The sequence below is a fragment of the Neophocaena asiaeorientalis genome, unplaced genomic scaffold (assembly GCF_003031525.2).
Source record: "Neophocaena asiaeorientalis asiaeorientalis breed wild unplaced genomic scaffold, Neophocaena_asiaeorientalis_V1.1 scaffold597, whole genome shotgun sequence".
Taxonomy (NCBI): domain Eukaryota; kingdom Metazoa; phylum Chordata; class Mammalia; order Artiodactyla; family Phocoenidae; genus Neophocaena; species Neophocaena asiaeorientalis.
Genome location: NW_020172664.1, coordinates 720,676 through 746,630, shown reverse-complemented (window position 1 = coordinate 746,630; position 25,955 = coordinate 720,676). Strand labels below are relative to the sequence as shown.

General features: G+C 37.3%; 1 protein-coding gene across 2 annotated transcripts in view; it reads left to right on the top strand.

The window, feature by feature from the left end:
• The window catches only part of PDE6C (phosphodiesterase 6C), a 59,513-nt gene extending 34,512 nt beyond the window's left edge, over window positions 1-25,001 (top strand). The window contains exons 15-22 of one of the 2 annotated variants that reach the window (XM_024739554.1): window positions 5,054-5,141; window positions 16,320-16,420; window positions 18,122-18,229; window positions 18,315-18,378; window positions 20,835-20,909; window positions 21,018-21,101; window positions 21,481-21,634; window positions 23,684-25,001. In XM_024739554.1, the coding sequence (XP_024595322.1) occupies window positions 5,054-5,141; window positions 16,320-16,420; window positions 18,122-18,229; window positions 18,315-18,378; window positions 20,835-20,909; window positions 21,018-21,101; window positions 21,481-21,634; window positions 23,684-23,745 (736 nt within the window). In that variant the 3' untranslated portion in view covers window positions 23,746-25,001. Of the gene's footprint in view, window positions 1-5,053; window positions 5,142-16,319; window positions 16,421-18,121; window positions 18,230-18,314; window positions 18,379-20,834; window positions 20,910-21,017; window positions 21,102-21,480 lie in introns of both variants that reach the window. The other variant, XM_024739553.1, reaches the window with a different exon arrangement.
• Window positions 25,002-25,955: the final 954 nt, after the last annotated feature.

The following is a 25,955-nucleotide window of genomic DNA, read 5'->3' as shown; positions in this document are numbered from 1 at the left end:
AGCTTCCTGGCTTGACCTTGTGTCCTTGGTCTGATTTCTTGTCTCCAGAATGTCCAACCCCCTGGGTTCTGGTTTTCATCCTTATCTCCCATCTTTAGACTATGCCCTCTGGCAATGCCCTAGAAACCTTGCCATTTTCAAATTTTTATTATCCCCTTGAGTTCTTTTGTTCTCTTTGTTCACTTTTCTGGCCATTTTGTTTTCTGCTTCATTCTTTCATAGCTTCATAGTTTTCTTTGTTCCTTTCATCCCCCTTTTCTTGGTTAGTTTTTCAATTCTCTCATCTTTCAGTCTCCTTTACTCACCTCCGTTTTGTGTCTGATGAGATGTGGTTATCAGCAAAAAATCTGAGGAACTTTAGCATTTATCTCGTCCTCCTCCGCCCCACATTCAACGCAGGCCTCTTCCCTACTGTATTTCTTCCCGAGTTCTCTAGTCTACATTCCATTATTTTTTATGATGGCTCATAAGGGACTCATATTTTTGAATGATTCTAATGGCTGAATGTTCTTCATGATATCAAATTGAAACTGGTCTCCTTATAACTTCTGTTAGTCCTAGTTCAAGTCTCTGAAGGTGTTAGAATATGTATAGTTTCTCATCCACAGGCTATTCCTTCGTATATTAAAGAGAATTATTATTTTCCCCTCCTCTTTTCCTGGCTGAATATACCTGGTTGAACTTTTGTTTTAATCATTTCTCATATAATATTTTCTATAACATATAATTTTATCTGTTATTCTTCTGTGAACCCCCTCCAGTGTTTTTATGTCATTCCTTAAATGTGGGTCTTGGCAAATACCGTATGCTAACACATATATATGGAATTTAAGAAAAAAAAAATGTCATGAAGAATCTAGGGGTAAGACAGGAATAAAGACCCAGACCTACTAGAGAATGGACTTGAGGATATGGGAAGGGGGAAGGGTACGCTGTGACAAAGTGAGAGAGAGGCATGGACATATGTACACTACCAAACGTAAGGTAGATAGCTAGCGGGAAGCAGCTGCATAGCACAGGGAGATCAGCTCGGTGCTTTGTGACCCCCTGGAGGTGTGGGATAGGGAAGGTGGGAGGGAGGGAGACACAAGAGGGAAGAGATATGGGAACACATGTATATGTATAACTGATTCACTTTGTTATAAAGCAGAAACTAACACACCATTGTAAAGCAATTATACCCCAGTAAAGATGTTAAAAAATAAATGTGGGTCTTGGGGTTTGACATAATAATCCAAACATGATCTGAAATACTTTATATTTAATCCTAATTAAATTTCATCTTCTTAATTTGGTTCTTTTTTTAAAATTGAAGTTTAGTTGATTTACAGCATTGTGTTAGTTTCCGGTGTACAGCAAAGTGATTCAGTTTTATATATATACATATATAATCTATCTTTTTCAGATTCTCTTCCATTAAAGGTTATTATAAGATATTGAATATAGTTCTCTGTGCTATACAGAAGGTCCTTGATGTTTGTCTGTTTTATATATGGTGGTGTGTGTGTGTTAATCCCAAACTCCTAATTTATCCCTCCCTCCCCCTTTCCCCTTTGGTAACCTAAGTTTGTTTTCTATGTCTGTGAGTCTATTTCTGTTTTGTAAATAAGTTCATGTGTATGATTTTTTGAGATTCTACATATAAGTGATATCATCTAATATTTGTCTTTGACTTACTTCACTTAATATGATAATCTCTAGGTCCTTCCATGTTGCTGCAAATAGCATTATTTCATTCTTTTATATGTCTGAGTAATATTCCATCATATATATATATATATATATATATATATATATATATATACACACACACACACACACATATATATATATACACACACATATACATATATATATATATATATATCTCCCACATTTTCTGTGTGGTATATATACCATATATATATATACACCACGTCTTCTGTATCTGTTCATCTGTCGATGGACATTTAGTTTGCTTCCTTGTCCTGGCTATTGTAAATAATGCTGCTATGAACATTGGGGTGCATGTATCTTTCTGAATTAGAGTTTTTGTCTTTTCCTGATAATATGCCCAGGAGTGGTATTGCTGAATCACATAGTAACTCTTAGTTTTATAAGGAACCTCCATACTGTTTTCCATAGTGACTGCACCAACTTACATTCCCACCAACACTGCAGGAGGGTTTGCTTTTCTCCACACCCTCTCCAGCATTTATTATTTGTAGATTTTTTTAATGATGGCCGTTCTGACTGGTGTGAGGTGATACCTCATTGTAGTTTTGATTTGCATTTCTCTAATAATTAGCAATGTTGAGCATCTTTTCATGTGCCTGTTGGCCATCTGTATGTCTTCTTTGGAGAGATGTCTGTTTAGGTCTTCTGCCCAGTTTTTGATTGGGTCATTAGTTTGTTTTTTTTATATTGAGCTGTATGAGCTGGTTGTATATTTTGGAAATTAATCGCTTGGCAGTCACATTGTTTGCAAATATTTTCTCCCATTCCGTAGGTTGTCTTTTCACTTCACTTATGGTTTCCTTTGCTGTGTTAATCTGATTCTTTATTCCACTCTTAATTGAAATTGCCTTTTAAAGCAGTCTATCAACCAATGGATTCGATATTTTTTCCAGCTTTTTTAATCATCTGAAAATTAGATAGTCATGATTTCCATCAATATTCATTCAAGTCATTGATAAAACTGTGCATCAGGACAAAGCCAGGGCAGAGTTGTGAGACTTGGGGCTAGAAACCTCTCCCTGGGGAGGACAGTTAATTAAGCAGCACTCACTGGGTGGTGCTGTTCAGTATTTGTCCACACTTAATATTCCAGCTCATACAGAACACATCTTGAAGCTTCTTCTCAGCTGTCTTGCTGAAATCCAGACACACACTGTTTCTGGCCTTCCTCTCTCACAAACCATATCACAAAAGTGTTCATAACATCAATTCAGCATCATTTTCTCTTTCTATACCTTCTCTGGAATTTCCTAGTAGTTATTCTGTAAGTGCTTGCAAGCTCTGAAGCAGTTTAAACTGTTTCATAGATTAACGTCAATCTCCCTGTTCTGTCGTCTACAGATTATACCATTTTCTACTTCTTAAATTTTAGGGTAAAATTTACTTGTATCCAGTCTTCAATCATCTTTACCACTGCAAAATTTCCCAGAATATACTGACAATAGTCGCCCATACCCACCCCGCATCTTCAGATTCCTTCAGGAAGTTGGGATGTTACTCAACTGGGTTAACAGATGTGTGTGTATAAAAAATAATTTTTTCTTTTTTTTTTTTAACTAAACCATTTGTGAGATAGTTTCAGGCCTCATGCATGACCTTTCACCCGAAAATATTTCAGCACATATTCCCTGAGAACGTGGAGGACATTTGTTTATATAAACACAGTATAATGATCGCTCTCAAGAAATTTAACATTGGTACAATACTGTTATCTAATACAGAATGTTTATTCCAATTTCCCCAATAATGTCCTTTATAACTATCTTTTCTTCTCTGTTTTGGGTCCAATCAAGGCTCACACATTGCATTTAGTTGTCAAATATCTTGAATCTCCTTTAATCTAGAATTGTTCCTTAACTTTTTTGGATCTTTCAGAATGTTGACATTTTTGAAGAGTCTAGACCAGTTGTTTTGCATAATATCCCTCAATTTGGATTTGTCCAGTTGTTTTCTGATTACTAGATTCAGGGTAAACATTTTTGGTGGGAATTCTACGTAGGTGATGTTGTGTCCTTCTCAGTGCATTGCAGGCTCATGATATCAATTTGTTCCATTAACTACAAGGTTAAGTTAAACTATTTATGAGTAATATTCAGCAGATCTCTTTATGCAAAGGTACATTTTCTCCTTTGTACTAATACGTAATCTGTGAGGTGTTATTTTGAGACTGGTTGAATATCTAGCTCCCCAGTAACCTTTCTTGAGTAATGTTTTTAAACCTAAAGGAACTAAGATACCACTCATTTCTAACTGAAATTGAGCTTTTTTAATTTGTTTAAATCTCCAGTGCTGACACAGTGTAGGTATTTGAATATGTATTAAAATTATGATAAATTATAATATGGATCGGACATAGTCTGATTGTTCCCTAACTAGAATACTTGGTTTACCAGACCTGTTAGTGACCTGTTAATGACTCCTCTCCTCCCTAAAGTTCTGTTCTTTCTGAAATTAAGTGAAACTCTACTGAGACTGCCACCCATATTTCCGATTTCTCCCTTCCTTAAAATTATTTATTCCATATTTCTGTAACAAAGTCTTCATATTATCTATTAGACCTTTCACCTCGGCTTCTCTCCATCTTTTTTCACCTTTTTATTTTCTTTTTTTAAAAAAATTTTATTTTATATTGGAGTGTAGGTGATTTACAATGTTGTGTTAGTTTCATGTGTACAACAAAGTGATTCAGTTATACATACACGTATCTGTTCTTTTTCAAGTATTTTTCCCATTTAGGTTATTATAGAATATTGAACAGAGTTCCCTGTGCACACCTTTTTATTTTCAATGTTGCTTCCCCTTCCTTGAACAGGAAGACAGGGTACCAAAGTCCCCACTTTACATAAAGCTGTGACCTCACCACTAACAAATGGGAAATTTAAATTTATGTCACTGTCTTAGAGGAGAAAAGAAATGTTACTTTATCATCATTTTCATTTTGGTTCCTGGAAATTCTTAATATACACTTTCTGTGCAAATAAACTATGGGCTTCAACAAGTTTGCTACATGTTCTATAAGTCATAGTCACCTCCGTAAGCTCCAGGGAAGCTAACAATTTTAGATGCAGGGAGTGAACCAAACTTCGTAGTTTAAACAAGTCAATCACTTTACGCATTTAACAAATTAGGGTTGTTTTTTTTTTAAAGGACTTTTTAAAAAGAGCGTGTTCTCCTGTTCTAAATCTAAAGATTCTTTTCCAATATGTTACTTCCAACTGTTTCACAGGCATTAGGGGAGAGGGAAGAAATGAAAAAAAATCCTCAGATTGTAAAGATTCTGCATCATGTAACCTTATGTGTAATGTTTAAATAGCTAAAATTATCCTTTTCCTCCTAGATCCACATCTCCATTAGCAAGGCTTCATGGATCGTCCATCTTGGAGAGGCACCACCTGGAGTACAGTAAGACTCTCCTGCAGGATGAGGTACGTGGGTCTCTCTCTCTCTCTAGGGCAGCTCACAAGCTCTGGATCAAAGCACTAACCCACAGAAAATGCTTAGAAAGAGGACGGCCTTGAGTTCTGGCGGTTGACAGTATATACCCTTATTGAAGTCAATTGATAGAAATTGCTATATTGCAATAGTTTTTGAACAGCCAAGTTGGAAGTAGCTGAGATAGAGGAGAAAAGAGCCATGGAAAGTCACAGAATCTCTGTGGGTTTGTGAAGAAAGAAGAAAAAGCTTAAGGTGGATGTGAGAGGGCTCTATGCACCCTGGGTATGTATGAATGTAAAGAGAAAAGGAGGCTACACAGCCACTGCTTTTCTGATTCATGTGGTATGCACTGTAAGGCACTGTCTGTATCTCTGAGAAAGTCAAGCTTTGGTAGTTGAGGGGTAGGCATGAAATCAGGCTGTAAGACAGATCGGACAACTGCCATCAGAGGCACTGAGTGAATCTCCCAAGAGTTCCAGAGGGAGGTGTCACATTCAGGAGTGGGCAGGACACAGGGGAGAAAGAGGGGCAGGATCAGGAAGCTTTTCACAGGAAGTGGCTTAAGCTTGGTCTTGAATTCACTTTGATTTATGCAATATCATGTACTACTAACCTTCTGTAGAAGGCAGTCATTATTCTTTTTACTGATTTTATTTGAGGGGTATAGAGGCTTGTGAGAAAGGTGGTGAATATAATCTAGTTTTATTTAAAAAAATATATCTTGAGAAAATTCTAACCCAGAATGAATCATTAGTAGATGGATGGGAATACTGTTTTGTCTCGACAGAGAAACTGTCTAGAATCATACGAGTTCATTAGGATAAATAAGCCTTCGGGAGAGTGGAGCTTTTTTCAGTTTCAATAATAATCTTTTTTTAGGCTCAGGGGACGCGGGTATATGGAAATATGTCCAAGTTTAGAAAGATAACACTACATTCTTCTAGATAATCAAAAGCCAAGTGGGAAAACTTGTAAGACAGGGCAACCAGGCAGAAGAGTGGAAAAACAAAACAAATAAACACATGAATTAAATGTTTTCAACAGCCTGTGATTGCAGGCTGCATCCAGACAGGGGGACACAGACCATCTGCGTCAGAGTGATCGATTTCACAGGGCGGAGGTGGACAGGCTTTCAAAAACACATCCTGGGCTTCATCTTGCGCTTACCAGGCTCCCTGGGGATTGGACCCAGGAATCTGCATTTTTAATAAGAATTTTCATAACTCTCATGTGTAGCCAGGACCTGTCCCTGCAGTAGTATCATAAAAAAGATGATAATATCTGTCCTATGAGAATTAGAAAGAGTAGAATTGAAAGTAGTTCAGGAAGATAAGAGTAAATTGTTATTATCCAATTTGTTATGAGTCTTTGTTTTACTGGTTGGGACAGTCTTGTATTTTTGAGTAAGAACTTTCCATTCATCCCACTGATTATGTATACCACAGGCAGGTAGTATCAAAAATAATTTATTTAATTTTACGTTTACCTACTAACGCAAAATATATTTTTAAATCTTTACAGCCAAATGTTTAAGTGCTTAACTTTGGAAGGCTCCTAGTAGCTCATATGTTTTTCCTTTCTGGGATTTGAGAGTTTATAATAGAGTTGTTGTTTTCCATCTTAATTTTTTTAATGTTATTTACTCTGCAGTCTGAACTGGTTTTGATGGCTATATAAAGGCTTATTATTCTTTCTAAAAAGGAATATTGCATCTTAGTAATCTGTACCACCTTGGCGAGGACCTGTCTACAGTGCTATTCGACCTGCTAATTGCAGACTTTTAAGGGTTGTAAATAGAGTCGCTAGGCAATAAATGCAATCACAGAGCATTTTATGAGCAGGCAAATTGAATGCTGAAAAAAAATGAAATTTCAACCATCAGATGTTCTTTCTTGAGACAATACAGTTGTCTCAGTACATTTTTTGAGAGACAATACAGTTCTTTTATTTATTTATTGTATAAAGAAAATATTTACACTTAAAACTAATCTTTTTACATAAGGGAAATCCCTATGATTTATCTAGCAATTTTGTCATATCGTGGACGTTACTTATTTTGTTTTGTATATTATCAGGCTTTGAACTAAAATATCTTTATGTCCCAGTAGAGTTGGATTCCCTGCTTTGAGGACAGAACCATCTGTATTCTAAACTAGTCAGAAACCCACCCTTTAACCTAATGAATAGGTGGAAAAGTCTTGTTAGCCAAATTTGTCAGAATAGAAGCTTTAATACCACAATGTGCTGTCGGAATGACAAAATGCATTGCTCAGCATAAATAACAACACGTTTATTATTCAAAACACTTCACGAACTTTATTTATGCCTTTTCACACTGACCTTGTATTATACAAAGAAGAAATGAAGAAGAAATTAAATATCTTGCGTATGGTCACCAGCAAACCACAAACATGTTGGCAATCTTCTCTTATGGGTGTCACATGTAGCACATTGAGGACTAGAACTCATCTCCCGAGTGCCCTCATCAGGATGAATTGGAGCCATTTCTATTTTGGTGTGCTACGCAGAACTTATATTTTATTGCCATTTTCATGGCACTAGGAGAACAAAAATGGCCTGTTATTGGTAGAGGGGGGAGCAAAGTTAGACTCTTTCTGTGGGCAGGTGAAACCAGCTGAGCAGATGGGGGCCCAGCTGGAGTGGGGCTGGGACAGAGGCCTCCTTTCTTGTTCTGTGCACCTGTCTCTACATCACGTGTCCAGCACAATTCCCCGGAAGAACAAATGGAATATTATAGACTTATCTATATTTTAAATTAATGACAATAGTTGTAAAAATTACACATGCCCGCTATAAAAATTCAAGCAATAGGAAACATTCCAAAGATAAATATTAAAAAATCACTTTAAATCCTATCACTCAGAAATAGACATTTCATTAACATTTAATGAAATTCATTGTAGCCCTCTGTGAATATATAAAGGGAGAAGGACAGAAACAAGTTTAGAAAAATGGGATCTTACTATCCAAGCTATTTCTTTGGTTAGAGTTTTTATTTAATTAAGTTTATTGAAGTGTAATGTATGTACAATAAGCGGCATCCCTTTAATTTGTTTTTCATAAAAGTTCTATGAATTCTATTCATACACCTGGGAACTACCACACTCAAGATACAGAACACTTCTGTCATCCCAAAGGATTCCTTTTGCCCCCGGGCAGTCAATGCCTCTCTCCCCTCCCAGCCCGAAGCAACCATTGAAATGTTTTTAGTCACTATAGTTAAAATCTTCTAGATTTTTATATAAATGAAATCATGCAATAATTACTCTTTTGTGCTGGGTTCTTTCATACAGAATAATAATTTTGTGATTTGTTCGTGTTGAATGAATGAATCAGCAGTGATTCATTCCTTTTCATTGCTGAGTGGTAGTCCATTTATTTTATATGAAAATTTTAATTCTACTACTTGAATTTAACAGAAGAAACTTTTTTTTAATGGAAAGAATTACAGAACTTCAGAGGACTGTGTTCTTATCACAAGAGATATTAGTTCTTAAAGAGAACCCTAAAATCAATAACCGGTGATTACGGGAAAGTGTGAAAAACTATAACAGACATTTAGATGTTTGATTTTAGACCATACCTGTTAACTTTACATCATCCATGAACTCCCTGCTATGAAACGTGAAACAATTAGAATACTTATACTGCTTCCAGCATCTCCACCTCTATTTTGTAAGGTATTTATTATCCTTAAAAGTATTTTTTTTACTGTTATCAGTAGTTGTAAAATTCATTTTGCTCTATAATTTCCACAATTGTCTATTTTTTTTAAACCAGAGCATTTATTGCATGACTAATGGTTGAAATCCCTAAGATGAACTGGATTCTACCCTAGTGGCTTTCTTGGGTTAGGTGTTGTTTTCCCCAGAATCCATGCCTGAAGCTTCAGTATACAATCTGTAGGTGCTTCACTTGCCTGCTCCAGTGGTGTTCTGTCCTCAGCTTAGGCACTCCAGGCACACTTCCTCTTCTGCCTGGTAGGGCAGCCACATTTGTCACAGGTGTGCTTCTGAAGGTGGGAGGCCTTAGAGCCACAGTGTGCGTCTCATTGTGATGCTTTCCAAATGACAGTGTTCCCTTTGTCATCTCTTTTCTGTGGCCAAGACCAAAGAGGCACAATTGTTTATTCCTAATTCTACTTTTAAATGGGCCTGATACTTAACCTCAGTCTTTCTACCATGGCTTGTCCATTCCTCTGTATTCTATCTTGATTAGCTCGATTTGTGTTATTTGGTAGTTTTTCCCCGAGAGTCTAAGCTAAGTACATGCCTAAGATCTGTTTGTTACATTTAGTTTTGAAAGTCAGTTTGGCAGAATATAAAGGTCTTGGGTCACTTTCTTTTTCTCAGAAATTGTAGGAAATTGCTCCAATGTCTTTCGGCATTGAAGCATTGCCCTGAGAGGTATAAATGGCCAACCGGACTTTCTCCCTCTCATGTGACTTGATTTTTCTGCATAGAGACTCATGATTCTTTTTTGTTTGTTTTTATACTGCAGGTTCTTATTACTCATCAATTTTATACACATCAGTGTGTACATGTCAATCCCAATCGCCCAATTCAGCACACCACCATCCCCACACCACAGTTTTCCCCCCTTCATTTTTTGTGTATGGTGTTAGGGAGTGTTCTAATTTCATTCTTTTACATGTAGCTGTCCAGTTTTCCCAGCACCACTTACTGAAGAGGCTGTCTTTTCTCCATTGTATATCTTTTCATATGATTCTTAATTCTTCATATTTTAGTAACTTTGTCGGAATGTCTGGGTATTGACCATTCTGCATCTATTTTTTCCTTGTCATGGGTTACGCTTATGATCCACAGAATTCTTTTTTTTTTAATTTCAGGAAAGTTTTTTATTTTCATTGTATCTTTGAACATTTTTCTAATACACTGGGAATACCAATTATGTATATATTGAGTCTTCTTACCATTTATTTCTATTATGTTCTTTATATATATTTAAAATATTTATTTATGGCTGCGTCAGGTCTTAGTTTCGGCACATGGGATCTTTCGTTGTGGCGCGTGGGCTCTTAGTTGCATCACATAGCCTTCTAGTTGTGGCGCACGGACTCAGTAGTTGTGGTGTGCGGGCTTAGTTGCCCCACAGCATGTGGGATCTTAGTTCCCCAACCAAGGATTGAACCCGCATCCCCTTCATAGGAAGGCGGATTCTTAACCACTGGACCACCAGGGAGGTGCCTGTATATTTTCATAGATTTGTTCTTTTCCATTTTAATTTCCTCAAGACTGTGGACTATGTCCCTTGCTGCAGTTCACTTGCTTATTCTATTTGAGTATAGCTTTAATGTGGATTTCACCAATTATATTGCTTTTATGTTCAATTCCATTTTTTTCATTCTACTACTAGTTCTGCTAGTTCACTTTTAATTTTACTGTTGCCTTGCAGTCTCCTCTTTAAGTTCTTATGGTTTTGAAACTATGGATATTACTGGTGTGAATTTTTCATGTTCCACTGGGTATTTCCTTTGATATATTTTTCATTTGCTTTTTGTGTTCCTTTCTTCCGTTGTTATTTTCTTAGTTTGGGGTTGGGGTGTGTGTGTGTACACTACATTTATGTACTCAGTCAACTACTGAAAGACATGTATGTGATTTCTGATTCAGGGTTGTTACGTATGGTGTTCTGTGACTCTCTATTACATGTCTTTTTGTGAATACACGTGTGCATTTCTGTTTGGTATGTACCTAGAAATAGAGTTGCTTGGCCAAAGGATGAGCATATGTTCAACTTTGGTGAATGCTGACAAGCAGTTTTCCAAAATGGTTGTACTAATATATGTTCTTACCAACAGTTCCAGTGGCTCTCCATCCTCTCCAACGCTTTGTACTTTCCATCTTTCTCATTTTAGTCACTCTGATGGGAATGTAGTGACATTGCACTGAATTTAATGTGTCAAATTAAATAGCATTGATTAACATGAACTACAGTTTATGTTTATTAACCTTTTGAAATTCTGTTTTGGGGTTGCTTTGTTCTCAACTTGATTTGTAGGAATTCTTTATTCTGTTTTATATATCTTTTGTCAGAAATTTGTATTGCAAATATTTTCTCCCTTTCTGTGAATTGCCTTTTTACTCTTAATGTTGGATTTGGATAAATAGAAGTTCTTAATTTTAATGTCCATTTGATCAATTTTTTAAAGATTAACTGTTTTTTCTCATCTTAAAAATCTTTGACTATTCAAGGTAATGAAGATATTTTTCTCTATAACTGGTATTGTTCTACCTTTCTCATTTAGATCCACAGTCTTTTTACAACTTATTTTTTTTTTAATAAATAAATTTATTTATTTTTGGTTGCGTTGGGTTTTCATTGCTGTGTGCAGGCTTTCTCTAGTTGCAACCAGAAAGGGCTACTCTTTGTTGCAGTGCGTGGGCTTCTCATTGTGGTGGCTTCTCTTGCTGTAGAGCATGGGCTCTAGCTGTGCGGGCTTCAGTAGTTGTGGCTCACAGGTTCCAGAGCACAGGCTCAGTAGTTGTGATGCACGGGCTCAGCTGCTCCGCAGCATGTGGGATCTTCCCGGACCAGGGCTCAAATCCGTGTCCCCTGCATTGGCAGGCGGATTCTTAACCACTGCGCCACCAGGGAAGTCCACAACTTATCTTTATATATGGTTTGATGTAGAGATCAATATACATTTTTCTGTCCAGGTGGAAATCCAGATGACCCGGCACCATTTATTAAAAAGGCCACCCTTGGCTTCCCTGGTGGCGCAGTGGTTGAGAGTCCGCCTGCCGATGATGCAGGGGACACAGGTTCGTGCCGCGGTCCGGGAAGATCCCACATGCCGCGGAGCGGCTGGGCCCGTGAGCCATGGCCGCTGAGCCTGTGCGTCCGGAGCTTGTGCTCCGCAATGGGAGAGGCCACAGCAGTGAGAGGTCCGCGTACCACAAAAAAAAAAAGCCACCCTTTTCTCACTTCACTTCAGTGAGACCTTTTGTCATAAATCAGGTAACTGATTATAAAATAAGGTGGACTGCTTCCATACTCTCTATTCTGTTCCACTGATCAGTTTCTCCTTTGTCAGTATCATACCATCTTAACTACTATAGCTTTATAATAAACCTTAATTTCTTTCAGTGTAAATTCTCCAGCCTTGTTCTACTTCAAGTCTGCCTTGGCTTTTATTAAGCCTTTGTATTTTCATTTGAATTTTAAAATCAGTTTGTCAATTTATATACACATATCCACAAACCTGTTGGTATTCTGGTTGCAATTGCATTGAGTCCATAGATTTTGTGTTCTTGTGGTCTTTATGCAGAGGTTTTATGCAGTCGTTTGTTTTGAAAACGACTCATTCCTTAATGGAATTTGCCATCTGCCGAAGAATCCTGTGAGGACGGGCAGAAATGCACTGAGGACAGCCCAGCTTCCTATTTATTGTCTCAAACACTGCCTCACTGATTCTATTTCTTTGGTCTGGGGAACACACCCTCTTTAATTTGGGCTTTCCAGAAGTTGGGAAGGCTCATGTTAACCAAAGCCCTTGAAGCTACAGGTTGTGTGTTAGGATCCGGCCATCGATGCCAAACTTCCTGCCATCACTTCTTGTTACCCAGGGCATTCTCTTTGGCACAGACAACTAAGTAATAGGAGTCAGTGCAGATATATGTCAGCATAGCTTTCCCATCAGTTCCTCTTCTGCTGCTGCTCTGTTGTCAAACTGGATTTTTGAGGGACATCCTTCCTTCCGTGTGCTGTCCACATCCTAAGACCTCTTGCTCTGATTAAAAGATCACTGGCTCTGCCTTTGCTTACTCAAAAAAACCCTGCATGCATGTATATATGTTTAATCCTCAACTTGTTCCAAAATGTTTTTAATGGAGTGTCCAAAAAATATAACATTAAAGAAAAAAAATGAGGGCTAATGGGAATATAAAAATAAGATGACGTATGGTGAAGGCCCAAAATGTATACGGTGAAAAGTATAAACATTTATTAGATACGGGCCACAGGTTTGGTCAAGAGCTTTCTAGCAACTAATACAAAACAGAAACAGGATCTTTTATGTGAATCTATAACCACAGCTGAAAAAGAAACCACTTAGAAGCTCTTCTAAGAATCTTAGCTGTGAGAGAAGGAAAAGAGAAAATAGAATATTAAGAAAGGGTTTTTCAATTAGAGGCCTCTACAGTGTTTTTAGATGAAAGTGAAAATGAGTGAGAAGAGTGAAAATAAGGAATATTGTGCTATCAACAAAGGAAGCAGTACTGAAAAGGGTTGAGTGTACACTTTTTTCTTAATTATACTAATTTTAAAAGTGTGACATTAATCATCTTTTTAAAAAATCCAGTATTGATTTACTTTGTAAAGTGAAAGACCTTTTGACAATCTGCTTTAATATAGCTGTTTTATTATTTTGGATTAGAAAAAGGTATGACTTAAATGAAGTTTAACAGTATTAAGTTATATTTATTTTTATCTCTTTATATATAGCTTTTCTCTCTCACATATATTTAGCAAATAGCAACAGGTATCCAGGTTTAAAAATAGTACCTGTATTAAAGTAACTGGTGCATAAAAAATACTGATTTACTTGGTTGATGGTTGTGTTGTCTGTACAGTCTGGCGTTTGGTAGACTCAAGTTCTATCCTAAGGGATTATTTATTTAAACTCAGCAACCTGCTTTGTGTGCCCCCTCTCCCCATTCTATAATGTTTTTATTTGGCTCTTTTTTTTTTAAGTTTATATTTAATTTTTAAAAATTACATATATTTAATGTATACAACATGCTGTTTTGATATACATATATAGTAAAATGATTACTAGTCATTAATTTACATTAACCTTTTTGTGTGTGTGTGTGGTGAAAACACCTGAGATCCACTCTTTTAGCAAATTTTTCAGTATATGATTAAAATGACTTCATGTGCTATTAATTTGTCTAAAAGTTTAAGGCATTTCCACACGACCCCAACTTTTTGTCCTTAGTACAGCAGTCTAGGATGACTTTAAGTGCTACTGGATCTACGGAGTATGTGTCGGAATTACATAATACACATTATTTTGGGAACATGATAACGTGTATCAGTGAACAGATAAAGGCAGTGACTCAGTGATGTAAATATGCCACTGGGTCCCCACCAGTCCAAGGGCAGGCCACCAGTGTACCAAAATCAGGGGCAGGTTAAGTGGGATTAAAATGACAAATGGCCCACTTACTCTTCCTTCTTCCTGGTCAATCCAGACCAGGTTAAAAATAACCTGCATCCAGACAATTTGGTGCAGAGATTATGCCCAAGGGGCTGCTGTGCACTGTCTCAAATAAGACATTAATTTTGATCTAGACAAACTTTCTTTTTGTTCATTATAGTGTCCAACAGCCAGTTCTTCTATCAATTTAAAAATATAGCTATTATGAACTCATTATTTTAACAAATATTACAACTTGTTTTTCTACTATTTATATCTGCTGTGTACAATACCATTTTTCTTGTCATGGAAGCTGTTATAAAAAGATGACTTAGGGCTTCCCTGGTGGCGCAGTGGTTGAGAGTCCGCCTGCCGATGCAGGGGACGCGGGTTCGTGCCCCGGTCTGGGAAGATCCCACATGCCTCGGAGCGGCTGGGCCCGTGAGCCATGGCCGCTGAGCCTGCGCGTCCGGAAACTGTGCTCCGCAACGGGAGAGGCCACAACAGTGAGAGGCCCGTGTACCGCAAAAAAAAACAAACAAAAAAAAAGATGACTTAAATGGAGGTTTGTATTATGTATACAGTAACACATAATTCTAGTCTACTTCTTGCTAATAGTTCAATCTCCTGGAATGACAGAGCTGTATTTGGTCTTGGGTTTGCAATTCTATTTTTACCTGGGAATTACCTCAAAACTTTATATAACAGTAATACTGATATATAATAATTAAATAATTTAAGTATATTTTGTAGCAACTTATAGTTCTGAAATGCATTCCCAGTTATCTCATTTGCATCAACATTCCATAAATATTTATTGATCACAGACTGAGTGCTAGGCAGTTAGCAGGGCAACTGTTATTATCCCCATTTGATGTAACAAATACAGATAAGTGAGGTGTTCAGGATTACACAACTGCCAAGTGGGGAAGCTGGGAGCTGAACCTGGGCTCCTTGCTGAGAGGCAGTGTGGTGCCCTGCTGCACTGGTTTAAATACCTGCTCTGCTGTGTACTAGCTGTTTAACCTTGAGCAATTGCCTAACCTCTCTATGCTGTGGTTTGTTGTGCAATTAAGAGTGTTCATAGAGCACTTACAACAGTGCCCGGGAAGCAGTAAGCATTAGGTGAGTGTTTACTATTATTGTTTGGTGCTTGACCCAGTATTCTCTTCTACATTATGCTGCCTCTATCTCCACATAGGTGAATAGACTGTTTCCTCCTTTCCAGTGGAATTTTTCTGTATTTCATAACTGTTAACTTCATTTGGCAAAACCCACTATACATTTGTCCTTTGGCCTGTATTCCTAAAATGGTGTTTTTGGAATATCATACCTTTTAAAAAACACTCCCAGATTTACACTGTCATTTTCTAGAACACTAAAAATTGAGGCTGATCCATGTATGAAGAGATTATTAGTGGGAAACTCTTTGAAGAAAGGTATAGTTAAGTCTTTGTAAAATATAATCGCAAGACATCATTTTAAGAACAACTTGGAAGAATTTACTTTTTCCTATGTGTATGTGAGTACTATTGTAACCTGCAGCTTCTGAAAGTTTTCCAGCAATTTCTGTAATCACTCTGAAATTATCTAGTAAATAATTCAACATGTCTAACAATTGGATAAATACCAGATATGCTTTATTAAGGTTCCTCAATTACTACAGAAAATTTAAAAAAAAATCAATTGTTTTTGTTGAAATGGTCCTGGAAGAAAACACTTTTATTTACTCCAAAATCTTATACATTGATTACCTGAATATTTGCTAATGATACCCGTTTTTATAGTTTAAATACCTTACTCAAAGTACAGTAGAGGGGTAACCTAATCCAAGAGAGAAAACTGAAAGCAAAAAAAGTGAAAGACCTAGTTTTTCTTCTTTCTATAATAGGATAATCTATATGTTATTAAGCATTGTTTGGTTTGTATGTTGAATCAAAGGCAAATTAATGATGGCACTTTATTGTGAATTTTCATCTTACAGAGTTTAAACATCTTCCAGAACCTAAATAAACGCCAGTTTGAAACAGTTATTCATTTGTTTGAAGTTGCAATAATAGCAACTGACCTGGCTTTATATTTCAAGTAAGTACAGAACTCCCTTGTACTCTGTGTGGTTCTGCCTTCCGTAAATGGTCTGTTGCCTTAAAGTTAAAAGGTATTTATTTACACACACACTTCTTTTCTTTTTGTATTATCAATAGAATACCCTTAAGATGCCTGATAATGAATTTACTAGACATCTGGAAACATATTTTAAAAACCTAAGCCCCTAATATTAGTTTATCTGAAGAAATTTGAATTAAAGAATATGCAGCAAGGTAGGTGCACTGCCAGAAGAGCGACGCTACAAAACCTTACGAGGTGACTTTTGTCCTGGTGAATTAATCCATCGTAGTCCACAATCTGGTGTTTAGAGTTGCAGGCTCAGACACGTGATCCTGCCAGAGTCCGAGAGATGAAAAGTCTTGGTGATACTGATGCACATTAACAAACTCAAAAAATGTGGACTTATATACAGCAGAGTGCTACCCTATTTATAATAATAATGATTACCAAGGAGGCCAGATACTCCAAGCTTCCGCACAATTTCTTGTCGGTGAATTGTAAAGTTTAAAATGTATTAGAACAAGGTGAACTAGTTATAGGAGCTAAGTATTTAACAACTTGGATGGGCAGTATTAAATTGTGCCTCTCTGATCCTTCTTCATTAAAAATTTATGTTAAATAGTTCAAACATGAAGACAGATTATTTAGAAATACATAACTGATATCCAAATAGCTATAGCTCAGATTCAACAAATGCTAAGATTTTGTCTTACATCTTTTTTAAGGGGAAAAAGTGATGCAGTTGAGGCATCCCATGCCCACTCTATAATGAAAACCCTCTCCCCTTCTCCTTCGCAGATACCACCACTCTGATATTGCTGTGTATTCATGTTTTTATATGGCATTAAGTGTGTTTAAAATTTTTCCATAAATGGTATCATACCGTGTATACCTTTCTGCAGCTTGTTTTCACACAATGTTTTGAAGATTTAGCTTGGTGGTAAATGGAAATCCAGTTCATTCTTTTTAAATGTATATTCACCTGTGTGAATATACCATAATTTAGCCATTCTTCTATTCATGGACATTTAGATTATTTCCAATTTTTCATCACTGCCTACATTGTATATCCTTGTATATATATGAGAGTTTCTGTAAAGTACATATCTAGAAATGGGATTGTTGTAGCGTTTCCATATTTTAAATTTTATACCACATTGCAAATCTGCTGCACTCCTGAGTAGGTATGCCAATTTAAACTCCCACCAGCAGCATACAAGAGTCCCTGTTATCCCATATTTGGACTCTTCTTGATCTGGGCTCATTTAAATCTATTTATTTTGTTAATCTGAGTGTGAGATGGTATCTTACCATTCACACTTGTATTTTCATATCTTTTCATATATTTTGGCTTCTAATTTTTTGTTGGTTTTATGCATTACAGTGTTTCATCATAGCCTGTGGCCTTTATCTTTTTTTTGTCACATGTAACTTAGTTTTAATGTATTCAAACGTAACAGTTTTTTTCCCCTTTCTGGCTGGTGCTTTTTCTGTCTTAAACCCTTTCTATGCCAAAGTTACACAGCCATTCCCTGTTCTGCTCCCCTAGCCCCTTTGATCCACTACATGAACATTTGATGAAAACTGGGAACATAAAACCTGAAAAGCATGCATTAAAGACACTTTTAATCTCTGGTCTTATATGCTAAAATTGTTGCACAGCTGTATCTTTTTTAGGAAGAGAACGATGTTTCAAAAAATTGTTGATGCCTGTGAAAAAATGGAAACTGAAGAAGAGGCCATCAAATACGTAACCATTGATCCAACCAAAAAAGAGATTATCATGTGAGTAGTCAGAATTTTATTTCTCTTTTGGCAAAAATAACTTGTTTTACATTTCTATTTTAACACTTTTTGTTTTCTTTTAAAGGGCAATGATGATGACTGCGTGCGACCTGTCAGCTATAACCAAGCCCTGGGAGGTACAAAGTCAGGCGAGTAGTTCCCCTTTTCTATCGCATACTCGGGCTCTGTCTAGGTCCCATGTGAAAGAGAACATGAATGTATCAGGCAACCTCAGAATTTAATGATAGCTATCAGTTATATGACTATATATTTTGTAAGCAATTATCTTCATCACCCTTGTCTTGTCCTCTGAAACAATAGGTTTATAATTTACGAAGAAGAAAAAAGGAATTTAAGAAGTTAAGACAAAAGTACAATGTTCCCTGTTGGGTTTCTGTTAGTGAAGAAAAGCAAACAGCTTTCAAGAGCTCACAAATGTCAGTGGGACAATAGGTCATTTGGTCAGGCCCAGAACAAGGCAAATAGAGGGAACCTTAGAAAGAAAATGCTTTCTGAAAAGAATTCCTTTATCACTGGACTGGCTGTAAGAAGTTTATATACAATTATTCAGGGAGTGTCTGCATTTTTAATAGAGGAGATAAAGGACAAGACAAGGATGAATCATTAGTGCCTTCATCTGTCAAGGGTGGCTTTGCACTTACAGTCTCCTCCTCAGTGTGCTGTCAGTTACCAGATGGCACTATCTGCGAGGTCATATTTAAGGGCGTCTTCCAAGGAAGTTCTTCCCCAACCTTGGGGAGTGAGAGTGGGAGCCATTCATTTACCACTTGGTTTCTTACTAATCGATGAAAGAAGCTTCTCTTTCTCCCTCAGTTAATTCACAGGGAAAACCCTAAGCAGAAGATGCCAGGATTCACTGGGTTCAACTATAAATGTGGATTTTATTTGTAAAGACAGAATAATCGGAGCCATCAACCCCCAAGCCAAACACTTGTGCTCCTTCTGCACTGACTGCCTGTTCTTCCTTCTCTATTCTTTGTCGACATCATCACCCACGCCAGAACCTGGGGTCTTGCTTGAGTCCATCTCCCTCATTTCAAAACCATTCCTGTCCATCACTCTTGCTACCACCTTAGTTAATACTTTCCCTCTTTCATCAGAACTATGGTGGCAGCCTCCTAAGTGATCCTCTCTTACCATGAACTCTCCAACCTTCCTCTGAGCTGCTTCTGGGACTGCTTATAAATAGACCTCTGCTTGGCCACAGCATTGCTTAAAAGCCTTCTAAACTCCCCAGTGCTGGAGGTTTTCAACCTTTTTAAAAGAAAGAAGCAAAGTCTATTTTTCTCACACAAAAAGTTGTACAAAGATCACTTTATAAAAGAGAAAAAAGTAAAGTTGCTTTAGCTTAAATTTCTCTTGGCATCCATTTTTGTGCCACTCATGCACTTTGGAGGGACCCTATGGCTCAAGAATAAGAACTACTGGCCCAGAGAATCAGGTTAAACTTCTCAGCAGAGCTTACATGGCCTGTCATTACCTGTCCTTAACTCCTACTCCCCAGTTTCTTTCTTTTCACTCTTTCCCATGTCACCGCCTCACACTCTAAGCTCCTACTCACACAAGAGCTGGATGTTGGGGACTTCCCTGGTGGCACAGTGGTTGACAATCCACCTGCCAACGCAGGGGACATGGGTTCGAGCCCTGGTCGGGGAAGATCCCACATGCCGCGGGGCAACAAAGCCCGTGCGCCACAACTACTGAGCCTGTAAGCCAGAACCACTGAAGCCCGCGCGCCTAGAGCCTGTGCTCTGCAACAGGAGAGGCCACCGCAATGAGAAGCCCGCGCGCCACAACGAGGAGTAGCCCCCACTCGCCGCAACTAGAGAAAGCCTGCACGCAGCAACGAAGACCCAATGCAGCCAAAAAAAAAAAAAAAAAAAGCTGGATGTTGAATTTTATCTGTACTACTAGTAATCCTTGATGATACAGCATAAATGCAACCTCCCTTATCTTTCTCCCTTCTCCTTGATCCACAGCAGTTCATACTGTTACTATTACAGCACTTAACACATCGTTTACATGACTGTCTTCATTAGACTGTGAGCATCTTAAAGATAAAGGTCACATGTTACTCCTCTTTGTAAGCCTGGCTCATGCCAATGTAAGGCAGCTAGCAGGTGTTCAATAAACCTGGTTTTTAAAAAACCGTAAACGAACCCTCAAATATCCTCACACCATAATCAGGTGAAGTTGTGTTCTAAACCGTGCACGTATGTGCACAAACACACACGCAGATACATGCTAGATGCTAAGAGATAAGCAGGACAAGAGGAGGCTCTGGGAAGCTTTAGAGCATGAGGCAGAATGGAATGGAATTACAATCTCCCATCTCCCCTTTTTATTGTTGAGAGGTGGTGGCAATAGCAAATAGGAGATAGGCACTCCTTGAATAAGTCTACCACAGTGAAGTAGGAAGAGAAATACCCTTTTCCCATTTAAATATCATCTGTAAATGACATCCTTTTAAAACCAAAGAGCACATGGTATGACAACACCTCAAGCATTAATTATAAATTGTATCCTTAAATGTCACAATAAAACACAGACAAGTCACTTTCATGAATCATGTCCTTCTTTTCAGGTAGCACTTCTGGTTGCAAATGAATTTTGGGAACAAGGAGATCTGGAGAGAACAGTGCTGCAGCAACAACCAATTGTAAAGACCTCGACATAAAAATGCACTAATTTAAAATTATCCGTACAAATCAGTCTTTTTCACTGAATCTCAGGAAAAGATCTTTAAAGAATTTATTTCTCTTTCTAGCCTATGATGGACAGAAACAAAAAGGATGAACTACCTAAACTTCAAGTTGGATTTATTGACTTTGTTTGTACTTTTGTATATAAGGTAAGTAAACAAATTGATTATCTGAGTGAAACATATCATCTTCTGGATGAGAATTTTTCTTTCAAACTGTAACCGAAATCAAAGTCATCCTCAAGGAAAGTCATTAGGGGTGTCCTTGTTTCTCCAAGGTAGTTTGAGGTATTACCTTAACCTCTCATTCAGGGGTGGAATGAAAGGTGAGAACTCAGATGTAAGCAAATGGAACAGACTTAGGCAGGAAGGAAGACAGTTACCTTTCCCACTTCTGAGGCACCGAGTTAATCTCATCCTAGCAGCTCTGAGCGCTGTAATAATTCCTTAGGGCTCCTTCTCTGCACATGAAAAGTACTAAAAATGAACTATATGATCTAAGAAGTTTCTGACCTAAAATTCTATCTAGGAGTTCTCACGGTTTCACAAAGAAATCATACCTATGCTGAATGGTCTTCAAAATAACAGAGTGGAATGGAAATCCCTAGCTGACGAGTATGATGCAAAGATGAAGGTAACTGAAGAGAAGAAAAAGCAGGAAGAAGGAAATATGACTGAAAAAGGTAAGATGGAATCTGTTTTGACTTCTTGTAAAGTAGCTGAAAGTCAAGCGGAGCTTAATCTCACGACAAGAGCATAAAAAGTAAACGCAAACAGGAAATTTGCTTTACTGCACACAGACTGGTAATTACAAGTTGATTAGTGGTTTTCAGGGTTTTTTTATCCCCCTCAAACAAGATCTTACTTTGTAATTCCAGACGGAATTGATTGGTCCAGTTGAAGTAGGGGTTAGGGTTAGGTTTCTTCATCCACTCTAGAATATGGCTCTTGAGGTACCTCTGCAGAGTACTGAGTTTTTAGAAATAATATGAAAACCATACAATTAGTGGGATCAATCAGGATTAGGTGAGAAAATAATTTTAGTCCTAACATTACGAATTAGCTGTGAGACTTTGGGCATCTTGCTTAACCTGTCTGAGCTTAATGTTCCTCTCCAGATAATGAGAAGGTTTTACAGATCTCCAGCCTCACTTCCAGACCTAAGGAAGCCCGAGATGTAAAGCTGGTCAGCTGATTGGGGTGACTTGACCGGCACCCCGAGACTTTGCCTATGCCTCAGATGTCTCTACTTAGTGCTGTTTATCCTGATGAAATTTCTACTCCTAAAGTCACTCAGTTAGGTTGAAGATAATCTTCAGAAAGCCTCTGTTAAGATGCTTAGGATCACCTATTAGTTCATCAGATGCCTCAAACGTCATCTGGAAAGTGGAATACTAATATCATGATTTTATATTTTGTCTCAAGAGCTCAACACTCAAAAGGTTTTGTAAGAAATTCTTTTTGTTTAACAAATCATCTCTATCTGGAAAGGCCTTGTAAAAAAAATATGCAACATTCTTTTTAGATGGTTCTTATATTTAGTGGTATTTTAAAGAATTCATAGAGGGAGAAAGCATTTTGCTTAAAGGGTTAAGGATATCCTTCAACAGAATAAAAACAGAAGTTACTGACTCTGGGATATACATCCATTTACATATTTATTGGGTGTGTAGTCTGTACCATGGGGTCCTTATCTCCTAGAGCTTACCACCTGGTGGGGGAGCTAGACAAACTATCAAATGAACAACTGATTATCTAATTATAACTATCAGAGGAAGCGTGAGGTATGTACCTGAGGCATCTGGGAAGACTTTCCTAAAGGATGCTTATGCTAACTGGGAAGGCTTTCTTAAAGGATGCTTATTAAAAACGTAAGACTATGTAATCTTTGCCTAAGCAGAGAAAGGAGGAGGAGTTGGAGAGGAAAGAACAGAATGTGCACAAAGGCCTTGAAGTGGAAATAAGCTTGGTGCAATTAAAGAACTTAAAAACTGGTGTAGCTGGAGTCTAGAGAGCTACAAAGGTGGGCAAAGTGCCAGATGAAGCTGGGAATACAGGCAGCTCTGCCAGACAGTGTGTTGCCTTGAAGGCCTTGCTAAGGATTTGTCCTCCAGAGAGCACTGGGAAATCCTTAAAGGGATTTAAACAGGAAAGAGATAACATCTGATTTGCACTTCAAAAAGGTAACAAAAATGGTCATTTTTACTGGGCAAGTGAAAAGAAAAGGTATTTCTTAATACAATTCATCTTTACCTCAATTTTATGATGAACAGGTTACCAAGCCCTTTAAGTGGCTCCTAACTTTTTTTTTTAGTTTTCAGTATATTGGATATGGATCTTCTATCCTTATTTACATAAAAAATTACTTCCAAATTTTTTTCCTACTACACTGAGAAGTCTCTGTAAACTAATATTATTTTATCTCCAGGCAACAAGCTTTGTGCTTGGCACAAAGCAACAACTCAGATTCCCGGATTGCATAGTTCAGTGGTTCTTCTGTGAAACTGAGACATTAATTGGCTAATCATTTATTAGATTTCTAAATGGACTAATTCTGAATATGAATTCAAGTTTTTTTTTTTTTTTTTGAATTCAAGTTTTTAAATGGTCAAACCCTTAGTACTTGCTGTAGGTTAAAACTATGAAGTAGGCTATAAAGTTACACTAATATTAGGAAAAAACACTGTATATCCACTGACTCCCAATAATACTGCTTTTCTCCTTTTTACTAGCTGCAGAAGATTCAGGAGGTGGTGGTGATGACAAAAAGTCCAAAACATGTCTAATGCTGTAATACAGTCCAACTGGTCTAAATTTCAAATATTGTTTCTACATTTGAAGACAACAAGAAAACATTCAAAAGAACATCAGCAAATTTCATTCATCAAACCGTCAAGTAACAGAGTAAGAGAATCTTCAGAAAAGCTACCCTGTGACTAGCATGAGAAAATATACTGCTAGCCTAAAAGCCCTGAGGGTAAAATAAAGTTCAACAGAAGTGCAAAATAAGACAAAAATAAGTGCATTATTGGTGCCAATTTGTTTTAAATTAAAAATAATATAATCCTGAAATTAGTCACCAATTTTTTTTTTTTTAAAGTTCTTATTAACTGTATTCATTTACTAGGGCTACTTACAGCAAAATGCCCCAGACTGGGTGGCTTAAACAACAGAAACTTATTTTCTCACAATTCTGGAGACTAGAAGTCCAAGATTAAGGTGCTGGCAGAGTTGGTTTCTTGTGATGCCTCTCTCCTTGGCTTGTCAATGGCCATCTTCTTTCTCCCTGTGTCTTCAACTGGTCTTCAGTCTTCCCTCTTGTGGGTCTGCGTCCTCATTCTTCTTATAAGGACACCACTCATATAGGATTAGGACCCACTCATATGACCTCATTTTACCTTAACTACCTCTTTAAATGTGCTATCTACAAATACAGCTGCATTCTAAGGTACCATGGTCAGGATTTCAACATAGGAATTTCAGATGGGACACAATTCAACCCATAACATTAATAATAGTGATTCACACCTCACATCCCTTCCTGGATCAAAAGTCTCTCGTCAACATGTCTTAATGTAAGAGTAAATAGAGTATAGAATGTGTAACGTATGTAAGTACTATATAAAAAACAAAGAAAAAGGATGTTAAATGTTATTCCATCTGAAATGCTTCTTTCCTCCACTTTTTACCCTTGATAATAGTGAAGACCACACCACTTGTAGCAGCTTAAAAGTACATCGTCATCCTACACCCATCCTTTCCCCCAAGTCTGAAATCAATTATTTTATGTGTAACTAAGAATACATTCTTACATTCAGAACTATTCTTCTCACTGAAAGAATTATCAATTTATAAAACTACCTGGATAATCCTAATGCAAGTTAAATCAGCTAATAAATATTATGCGTTATTAAGAAGCATGTGATTTGATTATGCAAAAACTTTACTATCAAAAACAGCAGGAGGACTTTTAACAGAGATTACTTTTAAAAATGATTACTAGGGGGCTTTCCTGGTGGCGCAGTGGTTGAGAGTCTGCCTGCTGATGCAGAGGACACGGGTTCATGCCCCGGTCCGGGAAGATCCCACATGCCGCGGAGCGGCTGGGCCCATGAGCCATGGCCGCTGAGCCTGCGCCCTGCAATGGGAGAGGCCACAACAGTGAGAGGCCCGCGTACCGCAAAAAAAAAGATTACTAGGACTGTCTACCAGGAATTCTAAATATTGACTTGTCAAGAGAAACTAATCAACTACTTCTACTACATGGTACACATCTGTACATTAGAGAAGATTTCTTTCTTATCTGTAATGACCAAATTATAAAACAGACCAAATATTATACCACAGATTTCCTTGTAAAACATATCTAAATTATAATGGTCTCTGAACCTCAAATGTTTTGTTATAGAGAAGATAGTGTTCAGTTTTAAGCAGTTGAGAAATAAATCACCATTTGTTATATTTTTACAAGTCAGTCAGTTACTTTAGAATTGTAAGATTCTTCCCCTCACATTAGAATATAAGGTTCACGAGAGGAAAGATTTTTTGCCTCTTTTTGTCTGCTTTGTTCACATTGCTATGCTCACACTTAGGGTAGTGCCTGGCACAAGGTAGGCACTCAGTAAACGTAAATAAATAATATTTTGAATAAATATTGTAACAAACAGATATAAATGAAGAGTGCCTGGAAGTTAATAAAATATTTTTAGGGAGATAAAAACTCAATATATACACCCAAATGATTGTTGTCTATGTTATCACCTTTGGTGATATATGTACATCTTATTTTCATTGCTTAAAATAATTTTGAAACCACACTTCTAGGATTATTTTAGAAACTGTATAAGAAACCCTCTTCCTTTAAGCCTTATATAATTTTAGACCCCAAAATACCAGTCATCTCAAACAACTTCCTCTCCTCATTCACTAGAAAATGAACTGAGGGGCAGAGATGAGGAGGTCTGCAAAAATAGGAACTTTGCTTAAGAGCAAGTGTAAGAAAGC